Source organism: Antechinus flavipes, chromosome 3 (genome assembly GCF_016432865.1).
Source record: "Antechinus flavipes isolate AdamAnt ecotype Samford, QLD, Australia chromosome 3, AdamAnt_v2, whole genome shotgun sequence".
In the NCBI taxonomy this organism is placed as follows: domain Eukaryota; kingdom Metazoa; phylum Chordata; class Mammalia; order Dasyuromorphia; family Dasyuridae; genus Antechinus; species Antechinus flavipes.
This window is the reverse complement of record NC_067400.1, coordinates 1,289,434-1,316,899: the sequence shown is the minus strand read 5'-3', so window position 1 is coordinate 1,316,899 and position 27,466 is coordinate 1,289,434. Positions and strand designations below refer to the sequence as shown.

Below are 27,466 nucleotides of genomic sequence, written 5' to 3'. Positions count from 1 at the left end.
GGGGGCGGGGCCGGAGTCCGCCAGGGAGTGGGGGAGGCTCCGGGGGCGGGGCAACTTTGTCCCCCGCTTCTGCTCATCCATTCATTCCTCTGTTCCTTCTGTGCCGCAGAGGGGGGAGGGGGGGGAGGGGCGAGGAGGGGAGGAGTTAGGGAGAGGAAGAGTGGGGGACAGGGCATGGGGGCATCTCGAGGTCAAGGACGAAGAAGAGCAGGGAGGAGAATGGGCAGGGGAGGGAGAGGAGGAAGGAGGAGGGCACGCTCCCCTGAGGGGAGGCTTAGGAGATCCAGCCAAAGTGGGGGGCTCTCCTAGCCTGGAGCTCCGGCCACAGCCTGCGAGCTCCCGTCTCCTCCCTCCCCCCCCCCCATCCCTGGTCACAGCCCTGGATTGTCCTCTGGCTACAGCCTCCGGGCTCTGTTTTCCCTCCCCCCCATCCTCTGGCCACAGCCTCCAGGGTCCATTTGCCTCTTTTTCCCCCCCAATGTAAAGGGGACCCGGGCTGGAAGCTGACTTGGGGCTGGGAGCCCGTGGCCTCCAAAACCTACCTGCCCCTGCAGCCACCACAAGAGGCCGCAGAGTGGGCTGGCCAGCTGCCCGCTGCAGCCCAGAGCCTCCCTTCCGTGGGGTGAGGCCTCCTCCCTGCCGCCCCCTCCCCAGGGCAGCCCCTCTGCAGAGGCTGTGGGCAGGATGAGCCTCACAAGTGGCTCCCACTGGGAGCCGGAGGCTCCAGTTTGACCCAGAGAGGGCTTTGGGTGGAGGCTGCAGCCCAGCCGAATGGTGACTGAGGCCCGAGGAGGCAGAGCTGGTGTCCTGGCGGGCAGGCTGGAGGGTCTGCAAGGCCAGGAGGGGAAAGCAGGCTGAGCACGGTGGCCTCGGGCCTGGAAGGGACAGGGTGAGGGCCGGCCAATCAGGTGACAGCTTGGGCCGTGGCTGATTCTGTTAGAGCAATGCTGGCCCCCATAAGCAACTCTGCAGCCTCCATCTCTGAGAAAAGCGGCTTCCTGCAAGATCCTCTGATCTCCCCACCACAGTAGGCGGCCCATCCCACGGGCTGGAAGCGGTGGGCTTCCCTTGTCTTCCCAAGCTCCAGAGGAGACCTCGGCCACGGGAGCCATGGGGGCCACGGGAGCCACGGGGGCCACGGGATCAGCCTCGTGGGCCGGACACAGCTTCCTCGACTCCAAAACTAACTCAGCCGGGATCTCCTCTGCTCTCCCAGGCCTGGCTCTGGCCCTTGCTGATGTGTGGGCTCCTGGGAAGCAAAGGGAGCTCCGGGTCCTTCTCCAGGTCCCAGCTTTCTCCCCTCTCTTTGTCAGCGCCCTTGATGTCCAGCTTAAGGCCCCGTCTCCTGGACCCGCTGTTGGCTCGCCCCCTGCCAGCTCCCTGGTCCTCTCTGCTTTGTTCCTTTGTCATCTCAGGCTTGGCATCTGACCTTCCCCCCCAAAGCCACGCAGTGGGGAGGAGCGTCGGGGCCCCCACTGCTCCCAGCCCTTCTCTGTCTCTCTGGGCGGCACAATGCTAACCCCCTCCCCCCGTGACAGCCCCTCAAAGATTGGAGAGCTTGTCATTCCCAGGCTCACTGGGGAAGAGATCCTTGGAGAGGCTCCCCCGCCCTGCCCTGCTCTGGCTCCCTCAGCTCCCCAGCCTCTCTCTGAGCCCGTGGCGCCCCGCTGGCTCTCAGCAGCCGATTTTGGGCTCAGCCGGAGTCTGCACAGATGTATTGTATGGCACGGTATGGCACAGCATGGCACGGCATGCCTTCTTGAAGCCTGCCGTTACCCAGTGTCAGCTAGCCATCTGTCCCGCCTGCTGCCACCGGGCCCTCTCTGAGCCTGAGAAAGATCCGGGGGTGCCATCCTGACCTCCAGGCCAGCCCCCTGGAGACCTCCGTTCACGGATCCTTGCTCTGTTCACAAGCTCGGGGCTCGAGCTGTGGGCCAGTCCCGAGCCCTCCGGTCCCTCCCGGAGCTAGCTCACATCATCCTGGGAAACAGGCTGACCGTCTTGGCCACGGCGGCCCACACTCGCACGTCAGCCCGGCCTGACCTGTTCTGGAGCCTGCCGGGCCCATCACCGCAGCCTTCTTTTCCAGGTGGTCATTAGCCATTTAACGATGTGCTCTAGAATGTGGCCGGAGCCCAAGCCACGCTCCCTGACGAGTAGTTTGCAAACTGGGTTTGCTTCCCTTTGGGGATGACGGGCTGTCTTCCTCCTCCCGGTCCCGTGGCGTCCCTTCCCTCCCTCCCCCACAGGTGTTTGGGTGCCGGGGACTGGCCCTTGCGTGGGCTCATCCTGAGCAGCCAGCCCTCTTCTGGGGTCCGGGTGGAGCATGTGCTAACTCTCCAGCAGCCAACCCTGTTCTGTCCTTCGGGCTGAGAAGCGAGCAGCCCTGCTTTCTCCTCGTCTGGTTTCATTGTCGCCCCTCCCCCCGCCCCGAAGCTGGGCTCCTTTCCCTGGTTTGAGCCACTCTTTCCCCCAAAATAGCTGCGTGCCCGCTCTCACATACTTACACACACACTCACACTCACAATTCACATTCACAGATACTCACATTCACACGTGCTCCCACTTGTTCACTTACACTCACACATTCACATACTCACATGCTCACATGCTCATTGACACCCACCCCCTCACACAGCCCCACTTGCACCCACTCAGACCCGCCCTCCCGTTCCCACACACAGAACCCCAAGCTCATTTCTTCCCCTCTGCTCTCCCTGCCCGGCTCTCCCCCTTTGGTGTCTGAGGATGATGGCCTGTGTCCGGCCGGCTCCATCTCGCCCCCGTTTCTAGCTCCCCCCTGTGTATTTTAAGGCCAGTGATGCTGAGTTCCTTGTGCATCCACTTGGGCTTCTACAGATGAATTCCCTTCCTGCTTTCTCCGGGGGACGTTTCTCTGCGCCTTCTGAATATCACCCCCGCCTCTCTGATTAATCTGGCGCCCAGAATCGAAAGAGACTCGCCCAGAACCCATGAGTCCGATACCGCTGGCTTTGCATTGGGAATTCTTTTAGAAAAGTTCCGGGCTTTGGCCCAACGTTCTGGGACGTGGACGTATTGGGAGGAGGCTGGCCACTGACTGAAAGGGCTCACCCGTGTGACGTGTTCCTGCAGCTTTCCTCCCGGAGCTCCACAAGCCTCCTGCAGGCCAGGAACAGTGGGCAGGGGGCGGTGTGGGCCCACGCCAGAAATCTCGACCGGTCGGGGAAAGCTCACCTGGGCCTGCAGACACCGGAGCCGCAGTGAAACGACCGGGCAGGGACCTGGGGAATCGTGCAGGCTGAATACCCGGGATGCCATCGTTGTCCTGCCAGTCCCCAGGCCACAGAGCTCTCTGGCCCTGGCCGCCAGTCTCTTCCTCCTCTGCTCCTCCTGGCTTCTCTGGCTTCCTTCAAGTAGCAACTAAAATCCGACCTATTTTATTTATTTATTTATGTGATGATTAGGTAAAGGAGGCCAGTCTCCACCTCATTTTTAAACTTTAGTTTATTTTTAATACCCATTGTTTTGTGAATCACGTTGGGAGAGAAAATCAGGGCAAAAGGGAAAACCAGGTGAGAGATAAAAAGAAGTGACCGTCGCATGTGTCGATTTTCCTTCAGTCTCCTTAGTTCTTTTTCTGGCTGCATTTTCTGTCCAGTCTAGGGGGATTCTCTGGATCTCCGAGGCGCTGAGAAGAACCGAGTCTTCATAGCCGATCATCGCCCGTTCTCGCTGTTCCTGTGTCCAGTGATCTCCTGGTTCTGCTTGTTCCACTCGGCATCAGTTTGTGTAAATCTCTCCAGGCCTTTCTACACTCAAGCTCGTTCTTCATTGTTATAGAACAGTAACACCCCATGACCGCCATGGACCGCAGCTCGTTCAGCCATCCCCCAACTGGTGGGCAGCCGCTCCTTCTCCCAGCCGTGGGTCCTTGCCCCTCCTTTATGGTTTCCTTGGGACACAGCCCCAGGAAGGGCCCTGCTGTCTGTCATTTCTCACCTAACTTTATTCACTGAACTGTTGCCTCGGCCAGAGTGAGACCAGTTAAAGACCGTAGCTTCAAAAGGCCGAGGTCCCTCTCTGCATCCAGGCCATCTGCGCTCATCTGATCTCAGGCTCTGGGGGTGGAGGCCGGGGACCTGGCACGGCCCTCCCTTGCTGTGATCCAATTCACGCGCATGTCACCTCTCTGACCGCTTCTGAGAAGCACAGCAGGGCTGCCCCAGGGGCTGCGGGGCCAGCAGGGGCGAGTCTGGGGCTCCGAGGGCAAACTGCCCACGACAAAGGGCCGGCCCTCCGATGTGAAGAACCCCAGGCCTCCCTAAGCTGGCTCCGGAGGGAGGGAGGGATGACCCAGACCGACTCCAGCAGTAGTGCCTTCGTGTCCCGGCTTTCCACATCCCCTCTAGCATTTGTCATTTTCCTTTTCTGTCATTAGTCCATTTGAAAGGAATGAGGTGTTTTCTTTCACGTGCATTTCTCTAATCAATAGTGATTTAGAGCATTTTTAAATATGAGTACAGACAGCTTAGATTTGTTGGAAAAACTGCCTGAATACCTTGGCCATTTATCAGTTGGGGATTAGCTTGTATTTTATAAATCCCACTCAGTTCCTAGATATTTGAGATATTCTCATCAGAAAACTTGCTGTACAAATTTTCCTCCGGTTTCCCACTTTCCTTTTAATATTGGCTGCATTTTTTTTTTTTTTGTACGAGAGCTTTAATGGGATGAAAATCGCCCCATTTTACATTTTTTAATGCTCTCTGTCCTTTGATCCTATTTTTTTCTTTTTTGCATAGATCTGACAGGAATGTCCTCGCTCTCCTAATTTGCTTATGGTACCATCCTTCATGTCTAAATCACGCACCCATCTTGACCTTCTCTCGGTGTCTATTGTGAGGGATTGATCTTTACCTGGTTTCTGCGAAACTGCTCTCCAGATTTCCCAGCATTTTTCTTAGTGAATTCTTGTCTGAAAAGCTGAGGTCCTCGGGTTAAGCAAACACTAGCTCACCATCGTCTTTTCCTACCGAGTCTCGTGTACTTCAATCCGTCCCACCGATTGACCTCTCTGTTCCTTAGCCAATAACAGATGGTTTTTATGATTACTACCTTATGGTATAGTTTGAGATCTGGGAACAGCTAAGTGCCTTCCTTCACTTAAATTATATATTTCTATATTAGATATTTTCTTTTTCCAGATGAACTGTATGTATTTTTGTTCTATAAAATAAGTTTTGGTCGGTTGATATGGCACTGAATAAGTTTATTTGGGTAGAATTGTCATTTTTATTATACTGGCTCTGTTTACCCACGAACGATGAACACGGCCCCAACTCTTTAAGCGTCTCTTTTGTGAAAAGCGTTTGGTAATCGTGTTCCTGTAGTTCCTGGGGTTGTCTTGACAGGCTGAATCTCAAGTATTTCATAGAAAGTTAAATCTTTTTTTAAAAAATAATATTTTATTTCCCCTCAATTACGCATAAACAATTTTCATCCTTTGTTTTGAAATTTTTGGATCCCAAATTCTCCCTCCCTTCCTCCCCTCCCCACTAAGGAAGCAATTTGATATAGGTTTTATATATATATAGGTATGCAAAACATATTTCCATATTAGTCACGTTGTAAAAAACAGGTTTTAAAAAAGGAAGGAAGGTTAAAAGGTCTGCTCGGATCTGTATTCAAATGACATCAGTTCTTTCTCTGGGGGCAGAGAACAGGTTTCCTCAGGAATCCTTCGGAATGGTTTTGAGTGACTGTATTGCTGAGAAGAGCTGAGTCTATCATAGCTGATCATTGCACAACATTGCTGTTACTGTGCGCAGTGGTTTCCTGGTTCATGGGAGTCTTGTCAGGTTTTTAAATCATCACAAGAGTGTCCCATTATACTCCCATATCCTAAGTTATTCAGCCATTCCACAACTGGTGGAATTTCCAATTTTATTTTTATTTTTTTTTCCTGAGGCAATTGGGGTTAAGTGACTTGTCCAGGGTCACACAGCTAGGAAGTGTGAAGTGTCTGAGATCAGATTTGACCTCAGGTCCTCCTGACTTCAGGGCTGGGGCTCTAGCCACTGCGCCACCCAGCTGCCCCCTCAATTTCCAACTCTTTACCACCAGAAAAGAGATGCTATGAATATTTTTGTACGTACAGAATTTTTTTCCCTTTAAAAAAACCTTCTTTGGGGATCCAGAGCTAGCAATAGTATTTCTAGGTCAAAGGAGAAGCATGGTTTTATGGGAAGGTTAAATCTTAATGGCAACATCCAACACTAGCGCGGCCTGGCTGCTGAGCCTCTTCCCTGAGTCCGGAGGAGCAGGGCCCTAGTTCTCGGCTTGGATCAGCTTTTCCGGGTTCTGGGAGTTCCTTCTGCTCTCTGCGGCGATAGCCTGGTATTTCCTCTTAAAAAAGCCACACTGCAATGGCAAAAAAAGGAGGGAAAGTGCAGTCAGAGACCCCAGTACCCATCAGCCAATGGATCCTGAGATTTGGGGAAGAGAACTTTGGGGCTTCATGAGAAGAACACGAACTGATCTTGGCCCTTTGCCAGCCCCACCGGAGCACCCTTCTCCCAGTGGGGCTCCCTGTACCCATCCTGCAGAGGCCAGGGGTGGTGTTTCTTTCTTTAGGTTCCCAGTTCACTTCTGGTTGTTAGATGCTCCCCTGAGACAGCCAGGGGCAATGCAGGGGATAAAGCAAAGTCCTGCATCAGGAAGCCTCAGACATCTGCCACCTGTGGGACTCGGGACAAATCACTGAACCTGTTTGCCTCAGTCTCCTTATCTGTAAAATGGGGATAATAATAGCCTCTCCCTCCTTGGATTTTTGTGAAGATCTCATGAGATGAAATTGGTCCCACACAAACATGTGGCTCGGCTCCCAGGCAGACTTACGATATCTTATCTGCCATCAGGAAAATAACTCTCTGCCTGGCTGCCCCACCCCTCCCCGTAAAAGTCACCTATTGCCCAGGGCCACCATCCTGCCCACCCCTCTTAGAGGAAAGTGACTGCCTTAAATGTGCATGAGAATGACTCACCACTCCTCTCCTCCCTCAAAATTACCTGCATCTCTAAAAGAAGACCCTCCGAGGCCTGAGGGCTGCCCTTTGCCTCTCTTTGGATCCCTGGCACTCAGCCCAGTGCCTGGCACGCAGTAGGGCCAAATAGAGGTTTAATGGCTGCACCCTGCTCGTTCTTGGGTCCCTCACAGGAAGAGCTTCCTAAACACCCACAGTCTGGTCCCTCCTAACAGGACTCACCTTCCAGAGAATGGCAATGATCCCAATCAGGAGGAGAATGCCCCCGGTGCTGCTTCCCAGGATGATGGGCAGGATGTGGACCCCGTGGTCCTCCAGCAGGACAGTGATATTCTGGCACGAGAAGAGCAAAGCATCTGCTGGGTGACCCCAAGGGGAAACTTCTCAAGAAGTTTGGGGCAGCCAGGGAGCAATGCGGGGGATAAAGCACAAGCCCTGGCGTCAGCAAGCCCGAGTTCAAATACAGCCTCAGAGCCCTGTGGCACTCTAGCCAAATCACTGACCCCGTTTGCCTCAGTTTCCTAATCTGTAAAATGGGGATAAGGACAGCCTCTCCTTCCCAGGATTGGTGTCAGAATCTGATAATTTGTAAAGGAAACATTTGCAGCCTTTATGTTATATCAACGCAGGCTATTCGGGCTTTAAAAAACAGGGTCAGAGACCCGTGAACGAATGCTCCTCTGCTCCCTCTTACAGGCGCCGGCCCCAGTTCTTCCTGATCACAGTGCCCAGGCCCAAAAGTGGCTGTTACACAGAGGCCGGAGTGTCCCTGCCTTCAAAGGCAACGAGCCACCGATGGAGCCACGCGTTTAGGCGGGTCTGCAGCCTCATGTCCTGCCCTGATCTCGGCTGGGCTCACCCATTGCCGCCTTCCTGGAACTTGAAGGATTTTGCTGTCTTTGGCTTCTGTATCCAAAGGATGCTGGGAACTGACGGGAGGTTCCGTGCAGGTCCACAGGCCGGTAAAGAGCCTTGTAACAGTGACCTCCAAGAACATCTCCAGAGCCCTGGGCAGTCTCCAGGTGCTTGCTGTACGATTTGCTTTTCCCACCCCCACCCGACACCCCTGACGCCTCTGAGACAGCAAAAACATAACTGTCTGGCCCCAGTGACCCATGGGATTTAACCCAGGCTTCTGTCATCCAGAGCCTCGCTCTTCAGCAGCCCCGTTGGCCATCAGCTTGTCCGAAAGGCCACAGAGAGCAGGCCAGGCCTTTTCAGGAGGCTTCCATCCTTTCCCAACCTATTTCCGTTTCGTTTTCGAAGGAGCCGAAGAACTTAGGCGGGATTAGGCTGAGCCCACCGGGGCCTGGAAGACGCAGCTTCCAATGGCCAGCCCCCTTCCCCTCCCCCTCCCCGCCCTGTGCGTCCGGAGCCCTCTCCTTTCCCCCTTGTGAAAGAGCCGGAGAGAAGCCTCGCAGGGGCCACATGCGGCAGCTGAGGACCTTTATCCCCCTCACCCAGGGCTTCTTTATTTAAAGGCCCGCAAAACGAAGGTTTTGTTTTTACTACAGTCCGGCCTCCAACAGTCTGAGGGGCAGTGAACCGGGCCCCTGTTTAAAAGGCCCCCTGCTAGGGCATTTTTGTCCTCCCGATGCTTAGCCCAGGGACGAGCCGGAGTAGTGGAGGCTGCAGTCAGGAAGGGCTCCGATCCCGCCCCCCAGCAGCCTGGGACCGCCGGCCTCTGCGCGCCCCTGGGCCCTCTCTCGCTGAGAGATGGGCCGAAGCCGCTGCTGCCCCCGCTCCCTCCGGCCCCTTACCGAGCTCAAGGAGCTGACGGGCCCCTGGTTTTCGTACACGGCTGCGTCGAAGGAGATCTCAGCAGGGATGCACAGCACCCACGGAGCCCTGGGCAGCTGCGTAGGAGACGGGGGATCAGGCCGGTAAGGGCCGGCCGCTCAGCTCCCCTCCCGAAGCCCCGGCCTCGGCCTACCTGCGGGGACAGCTGGGCTCCTAGCCGCACTGCGGAGGGGACCTGGGACAGCGCGCAGCTCAGCTGTAGCCACTGCAGGTCCTGGCAGGGAGAAGGACATTCGGGGTGCGGGGAGGCCGGGGGTGCCCCCGAGCCGGGCTCGGGAGAACAGGGCCCGGGGCGGACGGGGGGACCACGCTCCAGGGAGGCCCAAGGAGAAATCTGCCCGAGGGGTCACGCCTCCGAGGCGCGGCTCTGGAAGGCTGGGCTGGGGAATCCCTTTAGGTCACGCCTGGGCGGGGCGGGGATTCCCTAGACTGGAGGCCACGCCTCCTGGGAGGGGCTTTGCGAGAATCTCGGGCCCACACCTACTCACCGGCGCCTCGGAAAGCCCTCCTGGGAGGCGGAGCCTGCATCCTGGCTTCTGGCTGCACTAGGAGGAGGGAAAGGAGAAGACGCCTCGGTCAAAAAGCCCTAGAGGGCGCAGGCCAGGATCAGGCGCAAGACTATTGGGCATAGTGGGCGGGAAGCTGAGCGCTCCTCCTCCTGTCCGTAACTGCCTAAGGCCCTCGGCTGAGGAGAGCCCGTCCCACAAATGAGACGTGGAAGCGCATGCGCGTGGGCGGGAGCTCCGGAGTCCGGAAGCAGAGGAATAAGCGCGCGCTCGTGCGCGTGCGCGCGCATGCGCACCCGGGGGCAGGTTCGGCCGTTGGGCTCGCGCCGGCCGTTGGGCGGGCTCCATGGCACCGTCCCGGGCCCCGCGGCCCCAGGCCCGGCTGCTCCGAACCTATGGCGGCCTGGGCGGCGGACGGCGGCGGGGCTCTGGGCGCGGGGCGCGGGCCCGGGTGGTGGCCGCACCCTGGTTCTCCCCGCCCGCGAGCGCCGGCGCCTCTTCTCCAGCAGCAGCAGCGGCCTGAGCGCCGGCAGCCCCAGCATTGGGCTCCGCAGCGGCAGCAGCAGCCCCGCCTCGGCTCCGGACTCCGACCCCGACTTCGAGCCGGACCCCACGCGCGGCTCCCCGGGGACAGCTCCGCGGGGGCGGCGGCGGCTGCGGGCAGATGGGCCCCCCGCGTGGGTGGACGCGACCCCAGTGCGGCCCCAGGTACCTGGTGGGGACCTGGAAGAGGAGGAGGACGAGGAGGAGGCGGCTAAGGAGAACCGGCCGCACCGTCACGTGACCGAGCGGTCCTGGAGGCTCCGGGCGCGGGGCCAGAGGCCTGGGCCCCCCCTCTGCAGCACCCCGGGGCCGCCCTCAGAGCCGCCTCCACCCCCCAGCCCCCACACGCCCGCGGGAGGCCGCAACGGCCTGTCCCGGAGCATCCTGGCCGGCCTCAGTCCTGTTGGCAACCCGAGTCCTGGCCCCGCCTGCAAGCTGAGCCCGGCCCCGGGGCCCCTGCCAGAACCTGAGCCCGCCCCTGGGGACAGCATGGCCACCAGCAGGTCCCTCTTCAGCCCTGTCCCAGAGCCCCCCGAGGAACCCCGCAGGAGACCCCGCCTGAGAGCCCGCAAGGGAGCCCACAAGAAGGCGGCCAAGCCGGCCCTGGCCACCCCCGCCCTTCCCCAGAGCACTGCCCGGAAGGCGTGCATCAGCGGCCTCAGCTGCGCCCGCTGGAAGAAGACTCAGCCCTCCCAGGCGGGGCCCCGAAGCGAGGCCAGCCAGCCCCCGGGCCAGAACGCTGGCGTCAGGGGCTGGGCCCAGAGGCGGGCCTCCCTCTCCTTTCACAAGAAGAAGATGGTGGCGGAGCTGCAGCCCCCGGGCTCCCCCGTGGGCTCCCTGCTCCTAGACTCCTTCGGGACCCCCGGCGTCACCCCCTGGCAGACCTCCTCCATGTACATGCTGACCCCCAACAAGTCCCTGCCCGTGGCCGAGTTGATGCTGTCCGACGCGGAGAAGGTGTACCGCGAGTGCCAGCAGGAAGGGCCGCTGGCCTTTGGCCACTACCTGTCCCCGGACCGAATCAAAAGCTGCGAAAAGATTGGGGAGGGCGTGTTTGGGGAGGTGTTCCGCACAGTTGTGGAGAACCGCCTAACGGCCTTGAAAGTCATCGCCATCGAGGGCCAGGAGCTGGTGAATGGAAGCCCGCAGAAAACCTTCGGGGAGATCCTGCCCGAGATCATCATCTCCAAGGAGCTGAGCCTCCTGTCCGAAGAAGCCCCCAACCGCACCGAGGGCTTCATCGGCCTGTTCGCGGCCCGCTGCGTGCAGGGCCCCTACCCCGAGGCGCTGCTCCAGGCCTGGGACTCCTTCCGCAGCCGCCGGGGCTCCGAGAACCAGCGGCCGGACTTCTTTGGGCCGGGCCAGCTGTACGTGGTGCTGGAGTTTGAGTTCGGGGGCGTGGACCTGGAGCACATGAGGAAGCAGCTGTCCTCCGTGGCAGCCGCCAAGAGCCTGCTGCACCAGGTCACGGCGGCGCTGGCCGTGGCCGAGGCCGCGCTGCACTTCGAGCATCGGGACCTGCACTGGGGCAACGTCCTGGTGAAGAGGACCAGCGCCAAGGAGCTGGGCTACACGCTCAACGGGCAGGCGGGCACCATCGCCACCCACGGCATCCACGTCAACATCATCGACTACACGCTGTCCCGCCTGGAGAAGGACGGGCTGGTGGTGTTCTGCGACCTCTCCCAGGAGCGGGAGCTCTTCCAGGGCCAGGGGGACTACCAGTTCGAGATGTACCGGCTCATGAAGAAGCGGACTCGCAATCGCTGGGCCCAGTACCAGCCCTACAGCAACGTGCTCTGGCTGCACTACCTGGCCGACAAGGTCCTGAAGGAGATGGTCTTCAAGAAGAAGGTCAGCACGGCGCCCATGCGCCTGGTGAGGCAGCAGATCCAGGCCTTCTACGAGTCGGCGCTGGCCTTCGGCTCGGCCACCGAGCTGCTGCAGAGCCACAGCCTGTTCCGGTGACCCCGGCACTGGTCCCGGGATAGTTTTCTGAGCCAGGAAACTGTCAGAGTATAACTGTCTCTGCAAGGCACTTGCTAGGTGCAGTTTTCAGGTCGCCCCAAACTGAAAACTCTAAAGTCTTTGAGGGATCCATTCCATAAATGAATATTTCCTGTGTTCTCCGACTTGGTTTTTGAGGTTTTCCGAGGGGCTACGCCCAGAGGAGCAGATTAGCATGAGGGAGAGGTGAGGAAAGACGGGCCGGGGCCTCGGGCAGATGGGGAGGGCTGGGAGCCTTTTCCAAGCTGGGCAAAGATGCAGCAGAAGGGCAAGGGGCAAAAGGAAGAACCTGGAGGAGAGTTCTATAGGGCCAGGAAACAGAGGCTGGGAGGAGGAGATGGGGAGGAGAGGAGGGGAACTGCTAGCCACACTGGGAAGCCCAAAGGGGAAAAGAAGCTCCCTCTGAAAAGGTCTAAACTTTTTTTTTTAAAGAAGGGAAAATGTGCAGGGATTACCTGGTGTTTTCCGGGGCAGGGAATGAAGTTGGGCCTCCCTGAGCTTCTACCTCCTTTTCCCTTGGTTTTCCTGACTGTCTTGCCCCTTTCCTACCTTAGGGAAGGCTCGACTTGAGAGTGCCCTGTGCAGAACGGCAATCGTTTTTAGGTACCTGTGTGGCTGTTATGTTCTTCAGGGTTATGATCTCATGGCCTTGCATTTTGGCTGGAACACAGACCTCAAACACAAACTTGGCTCCAAAGGGATTTTCCCCGTGGATCTACAAAGGGAATGGGATAGAGAATGTCAGTCCCTTGTGCTTAACCCTGGCGCAGGCAAATTTGATCCTGGGATACCTACGTTAAACTGGAATTCTTTGTACTCGGGGAGGCCTCGGCTGGTATCCACGTACATCACTAGGGATCTGCGCGTGGGAAGGCACAAAAAGAGCAGAGCTGGGCGTAGGGACCCTCAAAGAGGGAAGGTGCGAGGGGAGCCCAGATCAGGACATGGGGCCAAGGGAGCCAAAGTGGATATAGAGTGACACTGTAAATTAGCTGTTGGCTACAACAGGAGGCCGCAGGAGAGACTTCTGGAGTCTCAGAAACCAGCTAGAATATTGGCACTTTGGGGAGACTTAATCATAATTATAGCAGCCATTCCCCCAGGGGAGCCACCATCCCACTTACTTATCGAGAGCTACCACAAGGATGTACTTGACCTGAAGCTTCTGTCTCTCAATCACTGGGGGCTGACCGTTGGCACTGAGGAAGAAAAGGGTAGGCTGTTTGCTTCTTGGCCATAACTTCCTCCTGTCTAGCTGATTGCTGGGGTTTTCCCGAAAAGGCCGAGGGGAGGATGTGGGCTAAGTGACAGCTGTGTGATACCCTCCTCCTCCTACTTTAGGCAGACCCACCTCAGGACCAAGTCCCAAGGGTAGCGCTTCCTAAGGGGGATGGGGAGAAAGGGCCCCAGTAGCCTGCCTGTTTATGACCCAAGTCTCCCGAGTTAAGGAAAAGGGGAAACTTGTGACATCAGAGCTCAAAAGTTTGCTCTCATTTAGCTCACAGGGCTGTAAGAAAGCCCCGTGACATAATACTTTGTTGTGGAATCAATTCAGTGTGAAACCGACTCTTTGTGACCCCATCTGGAGCTTTCTTGGTGAAGATATTGGAGTGTTTGGCCATTTCCTTCCCAGCTCATTCAGCAGGTAAGGAAACTGAGGCACACAGGGTTAAATAGCCTGGTCAGGGTCACCCGCTGGTAACAGTCTGAGGTTGGGGATGAACTCGGTTACTCCTGACCCCAGGCTCTAACACTGCGCCACCTAGCTGCCCATTTAATACTTACTTGGTGACATTAATGGTAATTTCTGCTGTTTCACTGGGAAATGTTTTTCCATCTAATTGCCAAGTTATTGAAAAGTTGACCTGTTTTAAGGGGGAGAGAACACACGAACATTTCTCTAAGTCAAGCAGAGACATTTGGCCCTACACGGGAAAAGGTGACGCTCTGCAGGGCCTGCCTGGCCCAGGGGGTCGAAGCGGGTTAGGGCGGCCGAGGTTGGGGGGTAGTTTCTGAGCGGGCCTTGGGCAACGCTGAGATAGTGAAGCTGGAAATGATCAACTGCCTCCCGCAGTGAACTCACGTGTGACGTCTTGAACACGGTCTGGCCGATCTTACAGCTCATAGTCAGGACAGGGGGGGCGGGTGTGGGATCTGCGCACTCTATGGCGGGGGAGGAAGGCTGTGAAGGCAGAAGGTGACACCGGCATCGGGCAGTGAAGAGGAAGTCCACCGGGAACACGGGGCTCCAGGCTGGGTGAGCCGCCCCTCCCTAGTCTGGAGGAAGCTGGCTCCTTTTCTCGTAGGTCCCTAGCCCTCCCTAAGAACCTTGTGAAGTGTTGCCAGCAGTGCAGGGAAGGGCTTTAATTAGAGTTGTCAGGCTGCCCCGGGAGGGAGGGGGGTGGCTCACCTTTTGGATCCTCTTCAGCTGTAGGTTTGGAGGGTGCACCAGAGTCATTCTGGTCAGAAAGGAGTCCTCCCCGGCGTTGGCGAGATGAATGTTCATTGTCACTTCCTTTGTGACCCCCACCACTATGTTCTCCCTGCACGAGAGGTTTGGATGGATGCATACAGTGGGTGCATATTCTTGGCTGCTGCACCACGTTGGCGCCCTTTGAGAGCTTTGTCAGCCACCCCTCCATCTCGTTCTGGGGGCGTGCTTTTTAATCCCAGTGGGAGGCTGCCTTGGGCCCTATCTACCACAATCCTTTGGGTCTGCCACGAACCTGCCACACTCTGGCTTCTACCTCTACTTTCACCCCGTCACCTCTCGCTGGACTATACACCGGCTTCCTAACAGTGACCAAAGCGGAGTCTGGGCGCTTCCTCAATCAACGGCAGTGGCTCCCTGTCCTCGCCTTGTGATCCATCCGGCTGTTTCTGGCCCTCTGTAATCTGGCCGGGCTGTCTCCACGTCTCCCTCTAGGCTGCGCCAAGTGGCCTGGCCTATATGTCCCGATCCCCCCCTTAGAATCCACCCCTCCCAGCAGACTTTTGTGCCTTGTCCTTGAAAGGTGCTTGTTTATTTTGTTTGTTTGCTTAAATATTGAGGGGACTATCCACGGGCCCAGTGTCCCATTCATGGGAGGTGCTTAACTTGATCCACTCGTCAGTAATAAAAACGATAGGCAGCAGAGCTCCAACCCAGAGCCCTCCCCCCCCCCCCCCCCCCGAGACTAAACTGTGGGGTCCGGTTCCTGGAATTGTTTGTGTCTGGCCCACATCTTGCCATCTTTTCCACAAAAAGGAGGGCTGCCGGCAGATTGCCGGCCTAAGCCTGTGTAAACTCGGGCCTCCTCCGGCCACACAAAGGAGCCCGGCTGATGGAGCTGGATCTTGGGTTCGCTGCTTCCCTCTGCCTCGCTAACCAGCCCTGTGGCAACCAAAGCGCTGCTGGAGAGTTCACAGCTCTGTGAACTTGACCATGAGGGCCTTGGCCCCCTAGGGGACCTGCATGATCCCGACCAGCTGACCTCAGACTGCTGAGAAGGGCTCAGCACTGGGTCCCATGGGTACTTGGGCACCCTAGGCCTCAGACACACTTACATTGCCTCCAGAAATACTTGTAGGGCTTGGGAGATGACTCGAACCCAATCCAAGAAGCATTTGTGAGATGGCTAAGCACCGAGGGAAGGGAACCCAGAACAAATATCCCCGCCCCCCCCAACGAGTCTATCTTCTGTGTACATACATGTGTAGGAGGAGTTTGAGGAGGAAAAGGACACTGGGTGTCTAGTAGAAGGGAGGGTGGATGGCATTCTGGGAGGGTAGGAACAAAAGGAGGGAGGAGCCAGGGGCTGCTTTTAGGGAATGGTCGAGGATGCCCACGGTCCAACCCACAGTGGGGAGGAGGAACCCGAAGTCCGGCTCGAGTGGGAATGTTCTCGCTCCGGTGACAAATCACCAAGGTGTCTGGGCCAGATTTGGGCTTTGGGCTCCACACACTGTGGGACAGCAGCCGGCCCTGACCACCCCAGTTTAAGCTGGACGCCGCCAGTGTAGACGGCAGGTGGAAAGAAGTGGGCGGAAGCCGATTGGGCAGCCGATTGGAAATGGGGAGGGCGGGGGGGAGGATAGATCCGAGGTGGGAAATCTGGAGAAGCAGAGGGGTGCTCGCAGCAGGAGAGAAAGTTTAGGGGCTTTTTTTCTTTTGGGGGCTGCTTGTTTACAGAGCAGGTTTAGGCTATGTACTGTGCGCCCCTGGAGTAACGAGAGACCACAGGCAAACCACACACAAGCATGTCTTTAGGCTACGTACTGTGCGCCCCTGGAGCTCCCAGCGGAACTGGGAGACAACCGACAACGGGAGCAGATGGGAGGAATGGGGGACACCCCGGGGGCAGGCAGGGGCTGACGGCGCGGGGATGGGCACAGTAGGGGCACAGCTGGGAGACAGTAGCAGGAGCCGTCCCAGCGTCACCGGGCGGGCTAGAACCCGGCTGGAAGGGCGAGGGGCTCGGGCTGGGCTGGACCTTCAGCGCTAAACAGCCGGCTAGAGTTCACTCTAGCGGTCCCAAGCGGAGGGGTGTCTGGATGCGGCGCCGGCGCCGCTGGGGGAAGGGGAGGAGGAGTCCACTTTCAGCCCAGCGCAGGACAGTTCCCTGGCCCTCAAAGCAGGTCGCCTGAAGAGGGAGTGAGCTCTCTGTCCCTGGAGGTGCTCGAGCAAAGGGCCCGTGAGCATCCCTCTGGGCGTTTAGGAAAGTTTCCGCCTCGGACCCCGCCTAGGGCAGCTGCCTCCCCAGTGTCAAGGACTACAAGGAGCCGCTTCCGCCAGTGACACTTACGGTGACAGGCGCGCCGTCAGCTGTAGTTCCGCCACACAGGCCGACTGGTTCTTGCAGTCCTTCTCGAAGGGCAGCTGAAGGCAGATTCAGAGACATGGAGTTAGGATGGGGGGGGGGGGCGGGAGGAGAAGGTGGTCGGGGTCCTCCAGAAGAGGCTCGAAGTGACTCGTGGGGACCGAGCAGAAATTGTCTTCGCAAACCTTGCGCAGGTGAGGACCATCTGAATTTGAGATTTACTCATCTGTAAAATGGGTGCGTGGAAGGGGGAACACTGGTCTAGGTGACCTCTAGGGTCCCTCCTGGGCTTTGCTTTATGAATCACTGGCTGTCTTAAGAGAAGCGGGGCTGGCCTCTGCGTCTGAGTGGGCTCCCGTGGGGACGCGTGAGTGAACAGACACCCCAGAGCGCTGGGCCTGGAGTCAGCGAGACCTGGGTCCAATCCAGCCTCCAGCGCGCCCTACCTGGGAGACTGGGCACGTCTCCCTCCTCGCCTGGCAGGTGGGGATAATAATGCTTGCCCCGCCCGGCCAGGGGGAGATGAGCTCTCCCTCTCGGGCATTATTAGGGGGAGGGGGCGCCAGAAATCCCAGGTCCCAGCGGCTGAGATTTGTCGGGTTTTAGAGCCCCCTCCCACGCGCGTGCACATATACGCACGCCCCCCTCCTTCCCCCCTCCATCCTCCCTCCCCCCCAACTCCCTGGGAAGTGAGTCGCCGCTGGCGTTTTGGAGTCGTGGTGGGAGAGCTTCAATCAAACACAACATCCGGGGCCGCCGCCTTCGGACCCCCTTCTTCCATTGGCCGCTTCCTTACTCAAGCCCCTGCCCCGCCCCGTTTGCTTGATTGGCCCCAGAGTGCCTGGGGGCTGACCCCAGGGCTTCTGCACCGGAGGAGTCCGAGCCCGGCTCCCGCCGCCTTGGAGGAAGGGGCCGAGGGGCCCTCAGAGGCGCACCGGGGCCGGGCCGCGCTGTTACCTGGAAATGTGCCGTGGGTTTGCTGAGTTCATCCAGGACGGGGCGGGGGGCCTCCCCAAGGCTCTCGAGGGGATTTAAGTGGTAGCTGACTTTGACTGTGATGTTGGAGAAGCAGTCGTGGTCACAGACCTGCCACGGAACCGGAGAGGCCGTCGGTGGGGACAAGGGCACTGGGTCCCCGACAGCTGCCGCCACCCCAAGCACCCGGGCAGCCACATGGGCCGGCTTTCCCGCGCCCGTGGGGGATGCAAGAAAAGCGTGCTGGAGCGACCCCCACCCCCACCCCGCCGCCACCAGGAAGCCTTCTCGGATTCCCTTGGCTGAGAAGGACCCCCCCCCCCCTTGGGGATTCAGCACGAGGCAGAGAGGGGGGAGCCGCCTAGGGTGGGGGGGCAGGAGCTGGCACTTTCCCCCTCCCCATCCTTGTGCTTGAATAACAGAAGGACTAGGAGGGGGCGCAGCAAGTCCGCCCCTCTCCCCCCCTCCTCAGCACCCACAGGTCACATTAAGAGCCCAGCCAGGAAACCACTGGGTGGGGGTGGGGGGGCACCAGATCGGCCGCCCAGCACTGCGGCCCTGACCCCACCTCTCCCTCCATCGGGAGGAGCAGGAAGTTGCTGCAGCCCGGGACGAGCCAGTCCCGCTGGCTCCTGGGGCTCCGATCTTCGAACAGAACTCGCTTCCACCGCTCAGTCACGTCCAGCTCCACGGTCACGTTCAGAGACAGCTTCTCGGCCCCTGGGGCAGGAAAGGTGCGTCATGTCCCGGCCCAGCTGGCCCTCAAGGGCCTTCCTGCCCCCTCCTGGGGGAGGCCCCCCCCTCACCCGGCCCCTCCAGGGCAGCACTGACCACCCCAGGAGGCCCTGGCAGGGGTCTGCCTGTGGGAGGGAGGAAGGGGGCCTGTGGCAGCCCTGGACCCCTCCCTCTGCCCAGGTGCAACACAGGAGATCTGAGCAGGGCCGGCCCTGTCCAAATGAAGGAGCCAGGGAAGCTGGGCCAGTCCTTCACCTGCCTCAGTGTTCCCATCTGTCAAATGGGAATCATAATAGCACCTCCTCCCCAGAATAGTTGTGAGAATCAGATGAGATCATCATTATAAAATGCTTAGCCCAGCACCTGACAAACAAGAAGCAACTTAATAGACCCTTCCTTCCCTCCCTCCCTCTCTTCCTTCCTTCCTTCCCCCCTCTCTCCTTCCTTGCTTCCCTCCTTTCTTCCTTCCTTCCCTCCTTTCTTCCTTTCCTTCTCCTCTCCTTCCTTTGTCTCTCCTTCCCTCCCTTTCTTCCTCCTATAGATCTGTGATCCTCAATTTCTAAAATCTTTTATCCTCAGTTTCCCTTTCCTGGTCTGTCTTCTTCTCTATTCAATCACAGAGGACCCAGATTTCTTTTCTCTCATCCACTGTAAGGAAATCTTTTTTCAAGAAGGGATCTAGTGAGCTCATTCACACTAGGGACTACATGACTGATAGTCCTCATTCCGTCAGGCTCTTTCCCATAGCCCAGATACCTCTTCCCTCTGGTAGCTCCATCCCCCCCTGGTCTCTGCCCCTGCCCGTGGCCCCTCACAGAAGCCCCTTGGGAAGGAGGAGGCCCGAGCCAGGCCGCCTCATTTCCCTCCCGGGCCTCCCGCAGACCCTCCACCCTGCGGGGAGTGGCGCCCCAGGGGATGGCAGCTCCTCGAGGGCAGGTGCTGGCAGCATCAGGCCCACAGGAAGGACTTCCCCAATGCTTGACATAAGGAGCGCCCTGGGAGCCCGGGAAAGAGGGGTCACTTCAGGACGGTCGGAGAGAGGAGGGGCCGAGACCAGGAGGGGCGAAGAGTGCGAGGGCAGGGACCGGAGGCCCAGGTAGCGCCTTCCTCCTCAGGGTGGGTCCCTGCTCTTGGGCGCTCCCCCCTCCCCCCCCCCCCCGCACAGTCACAGACACACACTCATAATCACACACACATCCACACCCCCCAGCCCCCCCCCCCCTGGGGGCACCTTTCCCGGCCAAGGGCCTCTCCGGGGTCGCTTCAAAGCATAGCTTGGAGTTGATGTTCTGGGGGTCCCCAGGCCTCATCATGCTGGGGGTGAAGGTCATGGAGGCCTGCAGCCTGACCACGGCTCTGGAGCTGGGGAGACAAGGGAGGGAGACCAAGCCTGAGGTGGGGAAGGGAGGGGCTGGACGGACCTCAGGCTTCGTGGCCCCAGGGACCCCCCTCTGCCCCCAGCCCCCACCCTTGGCAGAGATGCCCCTCAGACGGGGGCGCTCCTACCACAACACGGCCGCCCGGCCCAGAGAGCCCACGGAGACATCCACCAAGCCATCTCCCGAGAGGTCGCCGCTGCCAGAGATGGAGACCCCGAAATACTGCAGCCCCGAGGCCAGGCGGGCTGCTTCCACACACTGCTGAGGGAAGGTGTGCTCAGCCTTTGGCCGAAACCTGCCCCGCCCCGGGCACTTCCCAGGCCCTCCCCCTCCCAAGCCGGCTGAAGGACCACGGGGCTGCCCACGGAAGATCCGGGTTCAGGACCGGCTTCCCTGAGCAAGTCTGCTCCTCTACCAGCCTCAGTTTCCTCAGCTGTGACATGGGGATAATAATAGCACCTCCCTCCCAGGGCTCTTGTGCGGACCAAAGGAAGCCGTGTCCGTAAAGCACTTAGCACAGTGCCTGACAGACACATAGTAGGTGCTTCCTCCGCTCCAGAGACACACTCCCGGGATCCTAGCGGGAAGCTGTGGGTGCGTTTGTGCGGGTGCGTCACGCGTCCAGTGCCGGGAAATCACGCTCCTGCCCAGGTGGGCGCGGGGGTCTGGTGTACACGTGTGTGTGCTTGTCCACGTAGGGGTCCCCACATGCGGGTGGTGCTTGGGGAGGAGCAGATCATGTGCGCTGCCTGCCTTGTGTCTACGTGAGTGCTCCGTGTCTGGGTGTGCCCCTGGGTGTGGGTCTGCACCGTGTGTGTGCAGGTTTGTGCTTGTGTATCTGTACATGTATGTTCCACTGCGCACACATTTGCGCACACATGTCCCACACACCTGCGCCTGCAGCGTGCACAGTGTGTTGTGGGCGGGTTTGTGTGTCCCTGTGTTTCCTGCACGTGTACTTCATGCGTGTGCATTTGCACATCCATGTGCCGTGTCTGGGTGTGCATATAGGTGTGGGTCTGCACCGTGTTTGAAGGTTTGTGCTTGTGTATCTGCACATGTGTCCGTGCACATGTGTACATGTCAGTGTGCTTGCACACGCATGTTCCACTGCGCACACGTTTGCACACACGGTCCCACACACCTGCACCCGCAGCGTGCACAGTGTGTTGTGGGTGGGTTTGTGTGTCCCTGTCTTTCCTGCACGTGTACTTCATGCGTGTGTATTTGCACATCCGTGTGCCGTGTCTGGATGTGCATATAGGTGCGGTGTGTGCAGGTTTGTGCTTGTGTATCTGCACACGTATGTTCCACTGCGCACAGGTTTGCACACATGGTCCCACACACTTGTGCCCACAGCGTGCACAGTGTGTTGTGGGCGGGTTTGTGTGTCCCTGTGTTTCCTGCACGTGTACTTCATGCATGTGCATTTGCACATCCATGTGCCGTGTCTGGGTGTGCATATAGGTGTGGGTCTGCACCGTGTTTGAAGGTTTGTGCTTGTGTATCTGCACATGTGTCCGTGCACATGTGTACATGTCAGTGTGCTTGCACACATATGTTCCACTGCGCACACGTTTGCACACATGGTCCCACACACTTGCGCCCGCAGTGTGCACAGTGTGTTGTGGGCGGGTTTTGCACTGTGTGCGTGTCCCCGTGTTTCCTGTACGCGTTTCAGGCGTGTGTATTTGCACACCCGTGCTCTGTCGGCACGGCTGTGTTCAGTGCATGTGGATCCACATGTGCACGTGCAGGGGGCCTGCACCCCACCCCCCGAAGCTGGCAGGTGCCCCGTGGGTTCTCCCCCCCCAGCTGCCTGGGCCCCTGCCGGCCACCTGAGAGGGGCTGCTGGCGATGCCCTCGGGGAGCCCGTTGTAGATGTAGACGCTGCCAAAGTTGGAGGAGCCCTCTGAGAGGAAGCCCTCCAGGGGCGCCCCGATGGCCACGTCGCCCAGCTCGTCCTGGTTCAGGTCTCCTACGGCGGCTATTGCGAACCCGAACCTCGCAAAGGCAAACTGGGGCCTGCCGCTCAGGGTGGCGCTGGGGGAAAAACCCTGCAAACGGGACGGAGGGCAGGGCTGAGGCGGCGGCAAGGGGCGCCCCGGGGGGGGGCAGGGAGAAGGGTACGGTGCGGGGGGGGGGGACGCCGTGCTCCTAGGGAGCGTGGGGGGGGCAGGAAGGGAGAGCACACCGTGCTCGCAGGGGGCGGGGCCAGCCTCCGCTTTTCCCTTACCTGCGCGTGCACGCGGTACACATACACCTTGCCCTCTTCCCCGCGGACGTGATAAAAGGGGGCTCCGACAAGCAGGTGGTCCGTGACCCCATCCGCGTTCACATCCAGGGCGCAGAGCTCCGAGCCGAAGTAGGAGCCCATCTGGAAGGCAGAGAGAAGCTCGCAGCCGGCTGGCGGCCGGTAGGACCCCGCCCGCAGCTCCCCGCCGGCTCCTGCGGGGCCGCTGCCTCCTCTCCTGCCTGGGCCTCCCCCGCTCCGAGGGGCCCCGCGCCACCCCCGAACTGCGGGGAGCCGCGCCCGCGCTCCTCGGGACGCCGCGGGGGCTCCGCTAAGCCCCCGGCCTCAGGCTCCGGGGAGGCGCAGGCCAGGCGGACCGAGAGAGCCCCAAGCTCCCGGACTCCTCCCCCTCCGTCGGCCGGTACCTGCTCTCCCTCCAGGACGGGGAGGAAGCCTCGGGCCGGATCCTCCGGCAGGAACGAGAGCACCCTTCCTTTGTGGCCGTGCCGGGGGGCGCCCGCGAGGTACCGGGTGCCGCGGCTGCTGTTCACCGCCGCCACTGAGTAGCCTGTGGGGGAGTCACACGGGGAGCCGGGAAGAAGCCCCCAGTCCGTGGGCGGACGGGAGCCCGAGTCCCAGAGCTCTTTCGTCCAAGCAGGAGCCAAGCAGCCCGACTCCCTCCGCCTCCCCCCTTCCATCCAGGCTTCCTAGGCTGGGGGAAAAAAAGAGGCCCCAGGGCTCCCAGCAGGGGTCCCCCCTCAGAGACCCCTCCTTGGATCTCATCTTGCAGATGGGGAGCAGCCTTGCCCAGGTCACCCCCGGGGCTCCCTCACTGGGGGGGCAGCTCACTTGCCTGCCCCCACATCCCACAGGAAGCCCCCCACCCCCGACCCCACCCAGGCGACCTGAGGTACCCCACGGCTATATTTCCGACAGCCAGGCTCAGAGGGAGCAGGCCCAGGGAGGCTATGCCGAAGCCCCCCAGCCTCACACGTGACCGGTTGGGGCCCCACCTCCCAGCTCTGTTGGGTTTCTGGCGCATTGTTAGGGCTGCTGACCCCAAGGGACCCCCGGGACATTCTGGCTCCTTGGGGTGGGGGATGGGACCCACGCATGTAGGAGTAGCTGCCGAGTCGCCCCAGCCTCGCCCCTCACCCAGGTAGCTGTACTGGGCAGTCTGGTTCTCCGAAGATTCATTGAGGAAGCGAAACTGGTGGCTCTCGGTGTCGTACAGCATGGCCCCCCCGGACCAGTCAAAGGCCCCCACAGCTCCCAGCAGGACCTGCTGCTGGCCGGGGAGGCGAGAGCAACTGCTGAGGGAGGGGCCGCAGTGGGGGGCGGGATGGGGGGCGGGATGGGGCGGGCTAGAACGGGATAAGCTGGGTCTTCATTGTTGATCCGGTAAGAGAATGTCATGCTGTTCCAGGGGGTTTGTTATAATGAAGGCGGCCGAGAATGGAGGGGAAGAAGGTGGGCGGGCACTTAAACCCCCTCCAGATGGGAAATGGCTCAGGGTCCGAGCCCAGGGGCGGGGCCGCTCCACGGGACAGCCCTGAGATGGGGGGAAGGTCAGGGGTCGTGGGGCTTCTCTTCTCACTCATCACCCAGCAAGGTGGCGGCCCTCAGGGGGAACTGGTGAACTAGAGCGATGAGGGAGGGAAGGGTAAATGTGTGGGCTGGTGGGCAGACGGATAGACTGAGGGCTGGGGGAGGGGAGATGGGGGGGCAGGTCCGGAGGAGGGCTCATCCTTACCTTGCCCAGGACGTGGGCACTGAAACCCACCTGGGCCAGCTCGAACTGTAAGGCTTCTCCCACAGCGCCTGGAGGCCAGAGGCGGGCGGGAGGTCAGGGCCGCTCTGCGCCCCTCAGGGAGGCGGCCGCTGCCTAGATCCCTCTGTGGCTCATTTCCACCGTGCTGAGGCCAGCCTGGCTGCCCCCAAAGCCTTGGCGGGGAGCGAGCTGGGGGAAGGGAGAGGGAAAGGGGCCCTCCTGCGAAGAGGGCAGAGCGCACCCCTGGGTGTGTCGGAGTCCAGCCTGGGGAAGCGGCCACTGGGCACGGGGCAGCCACGCGGGGACCAGAGAAAACCCAAGCGCAATCGGGCTTGAGGCTGCCCTGTGGCCGGGGGTTTCTTCCCTCCTCTCAGCCCCTGCCTGAGGGCTCTGAGGTTCCTGTCTGATGGCCAGAGCAGCAGAGGGGAGAGGAGCAGGAGTGGGAGGAGGGAGAGGAGCAGGGGTGGGAGGAGGGAGAGGAGCAGGGGTGGGAGGAGGGAGAGGAGCAGGGGTGGGAGGAGGGAGAGGAGTGGGGTGGGAGGAGGGAGAGGAGCGGGAAGAGGAGGAGGAAAGGAAAGGGGGTCAGGGTATGGGGTACTGGGGTCTCAGGCTGCACACACTACCTTCCACGCTGATGATCCTTTGCTCAAGGCTGCCCAGCAGTCCGTCCAGAGCCGAGTAGTCCGTCACCTTGAAGACGTGGGTCTCGTCAGGGTCCGAGGCGATCAGGTGCAGCTCCTGGTTTGCCTTAGTTTTGTTGAAGACATCTCCGACCTGTGGCCAAAGGAGGGGAGGGGGAAGGAAACAAGCATTTGTTAAGTGCCTACAATGTGCCAGGCGCTGTGCCAAGGGCTCCCTCGCTGCCTGGGGAGTGTGTGAGAGACAGAGACCAAGACGGAGAGAGAGATGCGTGTGGGAGGGGATGTGGGAAAGCTGGGACACTGATCCGTGGTTGGTGGAGTTGTGAACTGATGCCGCCATTCTGGAGAGCCCTCCGGAACCACAAAACCGTGCCCCTTTGCCCCAGCAGCGCCAGGAAAGCACAAAGGAGGGGAGGCCCCGCCCCTGGCTCTCTGCAGGGGACCATCTCACCTGCCTCCTGGGCTGGGGGGGGCCTGGGGTTACTGTTTTATCTGCTGCCCCCCCTCCGCCCACGCTAGCTGAGGGCCCCCCTCCCCGCGGTCACTGAGGGTCTCCTGATGGCCAGCCTCCCTCTCCCCCTCCACCTCACAGAGCTGCGCTCCCCTACCCCGGAACCTTCCGCGCTCCCCGCAGGTGGATCGCCCAGCCCGGCCTCCAGGCTGTCTGGCCCCTGGGCCTCCCCTCCCAGCTCGGAGACCCCTCCTGGCCCTCCTCTCCTGAGTGCGGCCCCTGGGGCCCTGCCCGCCCTGTGCCCCGGGGGTTTCAGCTGGAGGGGGCAGGGCAGCTTCTGGAGCTGAGGCGCTGCCCCGGTGCACCCTGGGGGTTCCTGCGGACAGCGAAGCCCTCGGCGGCCGCCCGTCTCCTCTGGCTCCGTCCGGACCCAGAGACTCACCCCGATGGCGAAGCGCTCGATGCCCTCCATGCAAGGAGACTGGATGACCGAGCTCAGGTTCCGGGTGTCGTTGAAAATGTCGCCGTCCGTCAGCACCACGATGACCTTGGAAGCGTTCTTCTGGGACCCCTGCTTGGTGACGAAGATGGAGTCCCTGGGGGAGGAAGGTGGGAGGGGGTGATTCGGCAGAATGGGGCGCCGGCCCCGAGCCGAGGGCCCCGAGGCCGAGAGTTTGCGGGGGACCGAGGGGGCGGCACGGGGGGCTCCCCATCTGTAAGGGGCGAAGGCCGGGCCGGGCCCCTTCCCTGGGACGCCCGCGCACTCACAGCACGTGCTGAATGGCCGAGGCGGTCCTGGTCGTCTCCTTCACTTGGCTTATGTTCCTGACCTTCTGGAGCGCGGCGCGGGCGTCTCTGCTGTAGTTCAGGTCAAACTCGGTCTGAATCACGGCCCCGAACTGCACCAGCGCGAAGCGGCACTGCGGGAGGGGCCCCGCGTCAGCGCCCCGGCCGGCCCCAGGAAGGGGGCGAGGGCAGGTCTCCCCCACGTCCCCCAGGGCTCCCCTCGGGGGAGGACAGGGCCCGGGGCCTCGGCTACCTTAAAGCACTTGGCGTAGAAGGTCTCCACCATGTTGTAGATGAAGTCCTTGGCCTTTTGGAAGTCGGGGGGGTCTATGCTTCCGGACCCGTCCAGGACAATGGCGATCTCTGTGCCTGGCGTTCAGAGACAGGAGCACGTGGGCCAGAGCCTCCAGCAAGTCCCGGAGCCCCACGGATGGGGCTGGGGACACCCTGAGGGGGGCCGGTCTCTTCCTCCCGTGCCCCCACCCCCACCCCAGCCAGAGGGGGACGCCTGCCAGACACCTCAGCTGCCCCCTACCCAACTCTGGGCCAGGCCCTCCGAAGCCCTACAGGGAGACATAAAGCTCAGGCTGTGGCTGGGGGGCTGGCAATGGGGGGGGAGTGATTGGGGGGGCGGCGATGGCCCCATGGCTGCTGAGTCTCAGCCCAGGCTGAGAGCTGGGGGCATCTGGCTGTCACCAGGAGCAAAGTTCACAGCAAGCCCCAGAATAAAGATGCCAACGCGGCCCTGGTCCTGGGGGCCCCTTGGCCCAGGGATGGGTCACGCAGCCAAGTCCAGACCCCAGCTAATGATGGAGAACCAACCTTCCCTTCACTTCTGGAGGACTGGATGACCCAAGCATTACTAGCGCCCATGGTGCCCGCGGGTTTTTTAGGTGTTACTGGTGCCCATGGGTTTCCCAGGCATTACTGGTGCCCATGGCGCCCTTGGGTTTCCCAGGCATTACTGGTGCCCATGGGTTTCCCAGGCGTTACTGGTGCCCGTGGGTTTCCCAGGCGTTACTGGTGCCTGTGGGTTTCCCAGGCGTTACTGGTGCCCATGGGTTTCCCAGGCGTTACTGGTGCCCATGGGTTTCCCAGGCATTACTGGTGCCCATGGCGCCCTTGGGTTTCCCAGGCGTTACTGGTGCCCATGGCGCCCTTGGGTTTCCCAGGCGTTACTGGTGCCCATGGCGCCCTTGGGTTTCCCAGGCGTTACTGGTGCCCATGGGTTTCCCAGGTATTACTGGTGCCCATGGGTTTCCCAGGTATTACTGGTGCCCATGGTGCCCATGGGTTTCCCAGGTATTACTGGTGCCCATAGTGCCCACGGGTTTCCCAGGTATTACTGGTGCCCATGGTGCCCACAGGTTTCCCAGGCGTTATTGGTGCCCATCGATCACAGCAATTTACAAAACACTTTACAAAGACAATCTTGTTTGAACTTCAGAAAAAAAGGAAGTGTCCAAAGCAGGATTCAGACCCCAGGCCCAGCGCTCTATCCAGTGGACCATCCTGCCCCTGTGCATGATGAAAAAGCTAGCTGAGGGAGGGTGTGGAGGGAGTGAAGATGCCCCAAGGATTGTGGGGGAAGGGGTGGAGCCACAGGGGAGGAGGCTGGGAGGGAGGTGGTCCTGAAAAGGGCTAGAACTCCCCAAAGAGCTGGTCCTGAAGTTAGGGGGAGCTGAGTTCAGATCCAGCTGCAGACCCTTCCTAGCTGGGTGACCCTAGGCCAGGCACTTCACCTGTCTGCCTCAGTTTCTCATCTGTCAAACGAGCTGGAGAAGGAAAAGGCCGACCCTCCGGTGTCTTTGCCAA

The 27,466-nt window shown here is 60.2% G+C and overlaps 2 protein-coding genes across 3 annotated transcripts in view; one reads left to right on the top strand and one right to left on the bottom strand.

Moving 5' to 3' along the window:
- Nucleotides 1-5,234: 5,234 nt before the first annotated feature.
- Nucleotides 5,235-27,466, bottom strand: part of ITGAE (integrin subunit alpha E) — a 41,530-nt gene continuing 19,298 nt past the window's right edge. Inside the window, exons 6-30 of one of the 2 annotated variants that reach the window (XM_051991504.1) lie at nt 25,905-26,020; nt 25,634-25,785; nt 25,308-25,461; nt 24,397-24,547; nt 23,756-23,823; nt 23,158-23,287; nt 22,428-22,570; nt 22,006-22,146; nt 21,608-21,826; nt 19,897-20,027; nt 19,622-19,752; nt 18,224-18,375; nt 17,638-17,766; nt 16,666-16,739; nt 14,292-14,424; nt 13,965-14,063; nt 13,667-13,746; nt 13,006-13,080; nt 12,677-12,740; nt 12,489-12,596; nt 9,314-9,370; nt 8,959-9,039; nt 8,786-8,881; nt 7,248-7,358; nt 5,235-6,402 (exon numbers count right to left, since the gene is read on the bottom strand). In XM_051991504.1, coding sequence (XP_051847464.1) covers nt 6,310-6,402; nt 7,248-7,358; nt 8,786-8,881; nt 8,959-9,039; nt 9,314-9,370; nt 12,489-12,596; nt 12,677-12,740; nt 13,006-13,080; nt 13,667-13,746; nt 13,965-14,063; nt 14,292-14,424; nt 16,666-16,739; nt 17,638-17,766; nt 18,224-18,375; nt 19,622-19,752; nt 19,897-20,027; nt 21,608-21,826; nt 22,006-22,146; nt 22,428-22,570; nt 23,158-23,287; nt 23,756-23,823; nt 24,397-24,547; nt 25,308-25,461; nt 25,634-25,785; nt 25,905-26,020 — 2,888 coding nt within the window. In that variant the 3' untranslated portion in view covers nt 5,235-6,309. The remainder of the gene's footprint in view (nt 6,403-7,247; nt 7,359-8,785; nt 8,882-8,958; nt 9,040-9,313; nt 9,371-12,488; nt 12,597-12,676; nt 12,741-13,005; nt 13,081-13,666; nt 13,747-13,964; nt 14,064-14,291; nt 14,425-16,665; nt 16,740-17,637; nt 17,767-18,223; nt 18,376-19,621; nt 19,753-19,896; nt 20,028-21,607; nt 21,827-22,005; nt 22,147-22,427; nt 22,571-23,157; nt 23,288-23,755; nt 23,824-24,396; nt 24,548-25,307; nt 25,462-25,633; nt 25,786-25,904; nt 26,021-27,466) is intronic. The other variant, XM_051991505.1, reaches the window with a different exon arrangement.
- HASPIN (histone H3 associated protein kinase) lies at nt 9,663-11,998 on the top strand. The gene is given in 2 exon segments (XM_051991506.1): nt 9,663-9,803; nt 9,806-11,998. Coding segments are annotated over 2 exon segments (2,163 nt in total). The 5' UTR covers nt 9,663-9,677; the 3' UTR covers nt 11,843-11,998.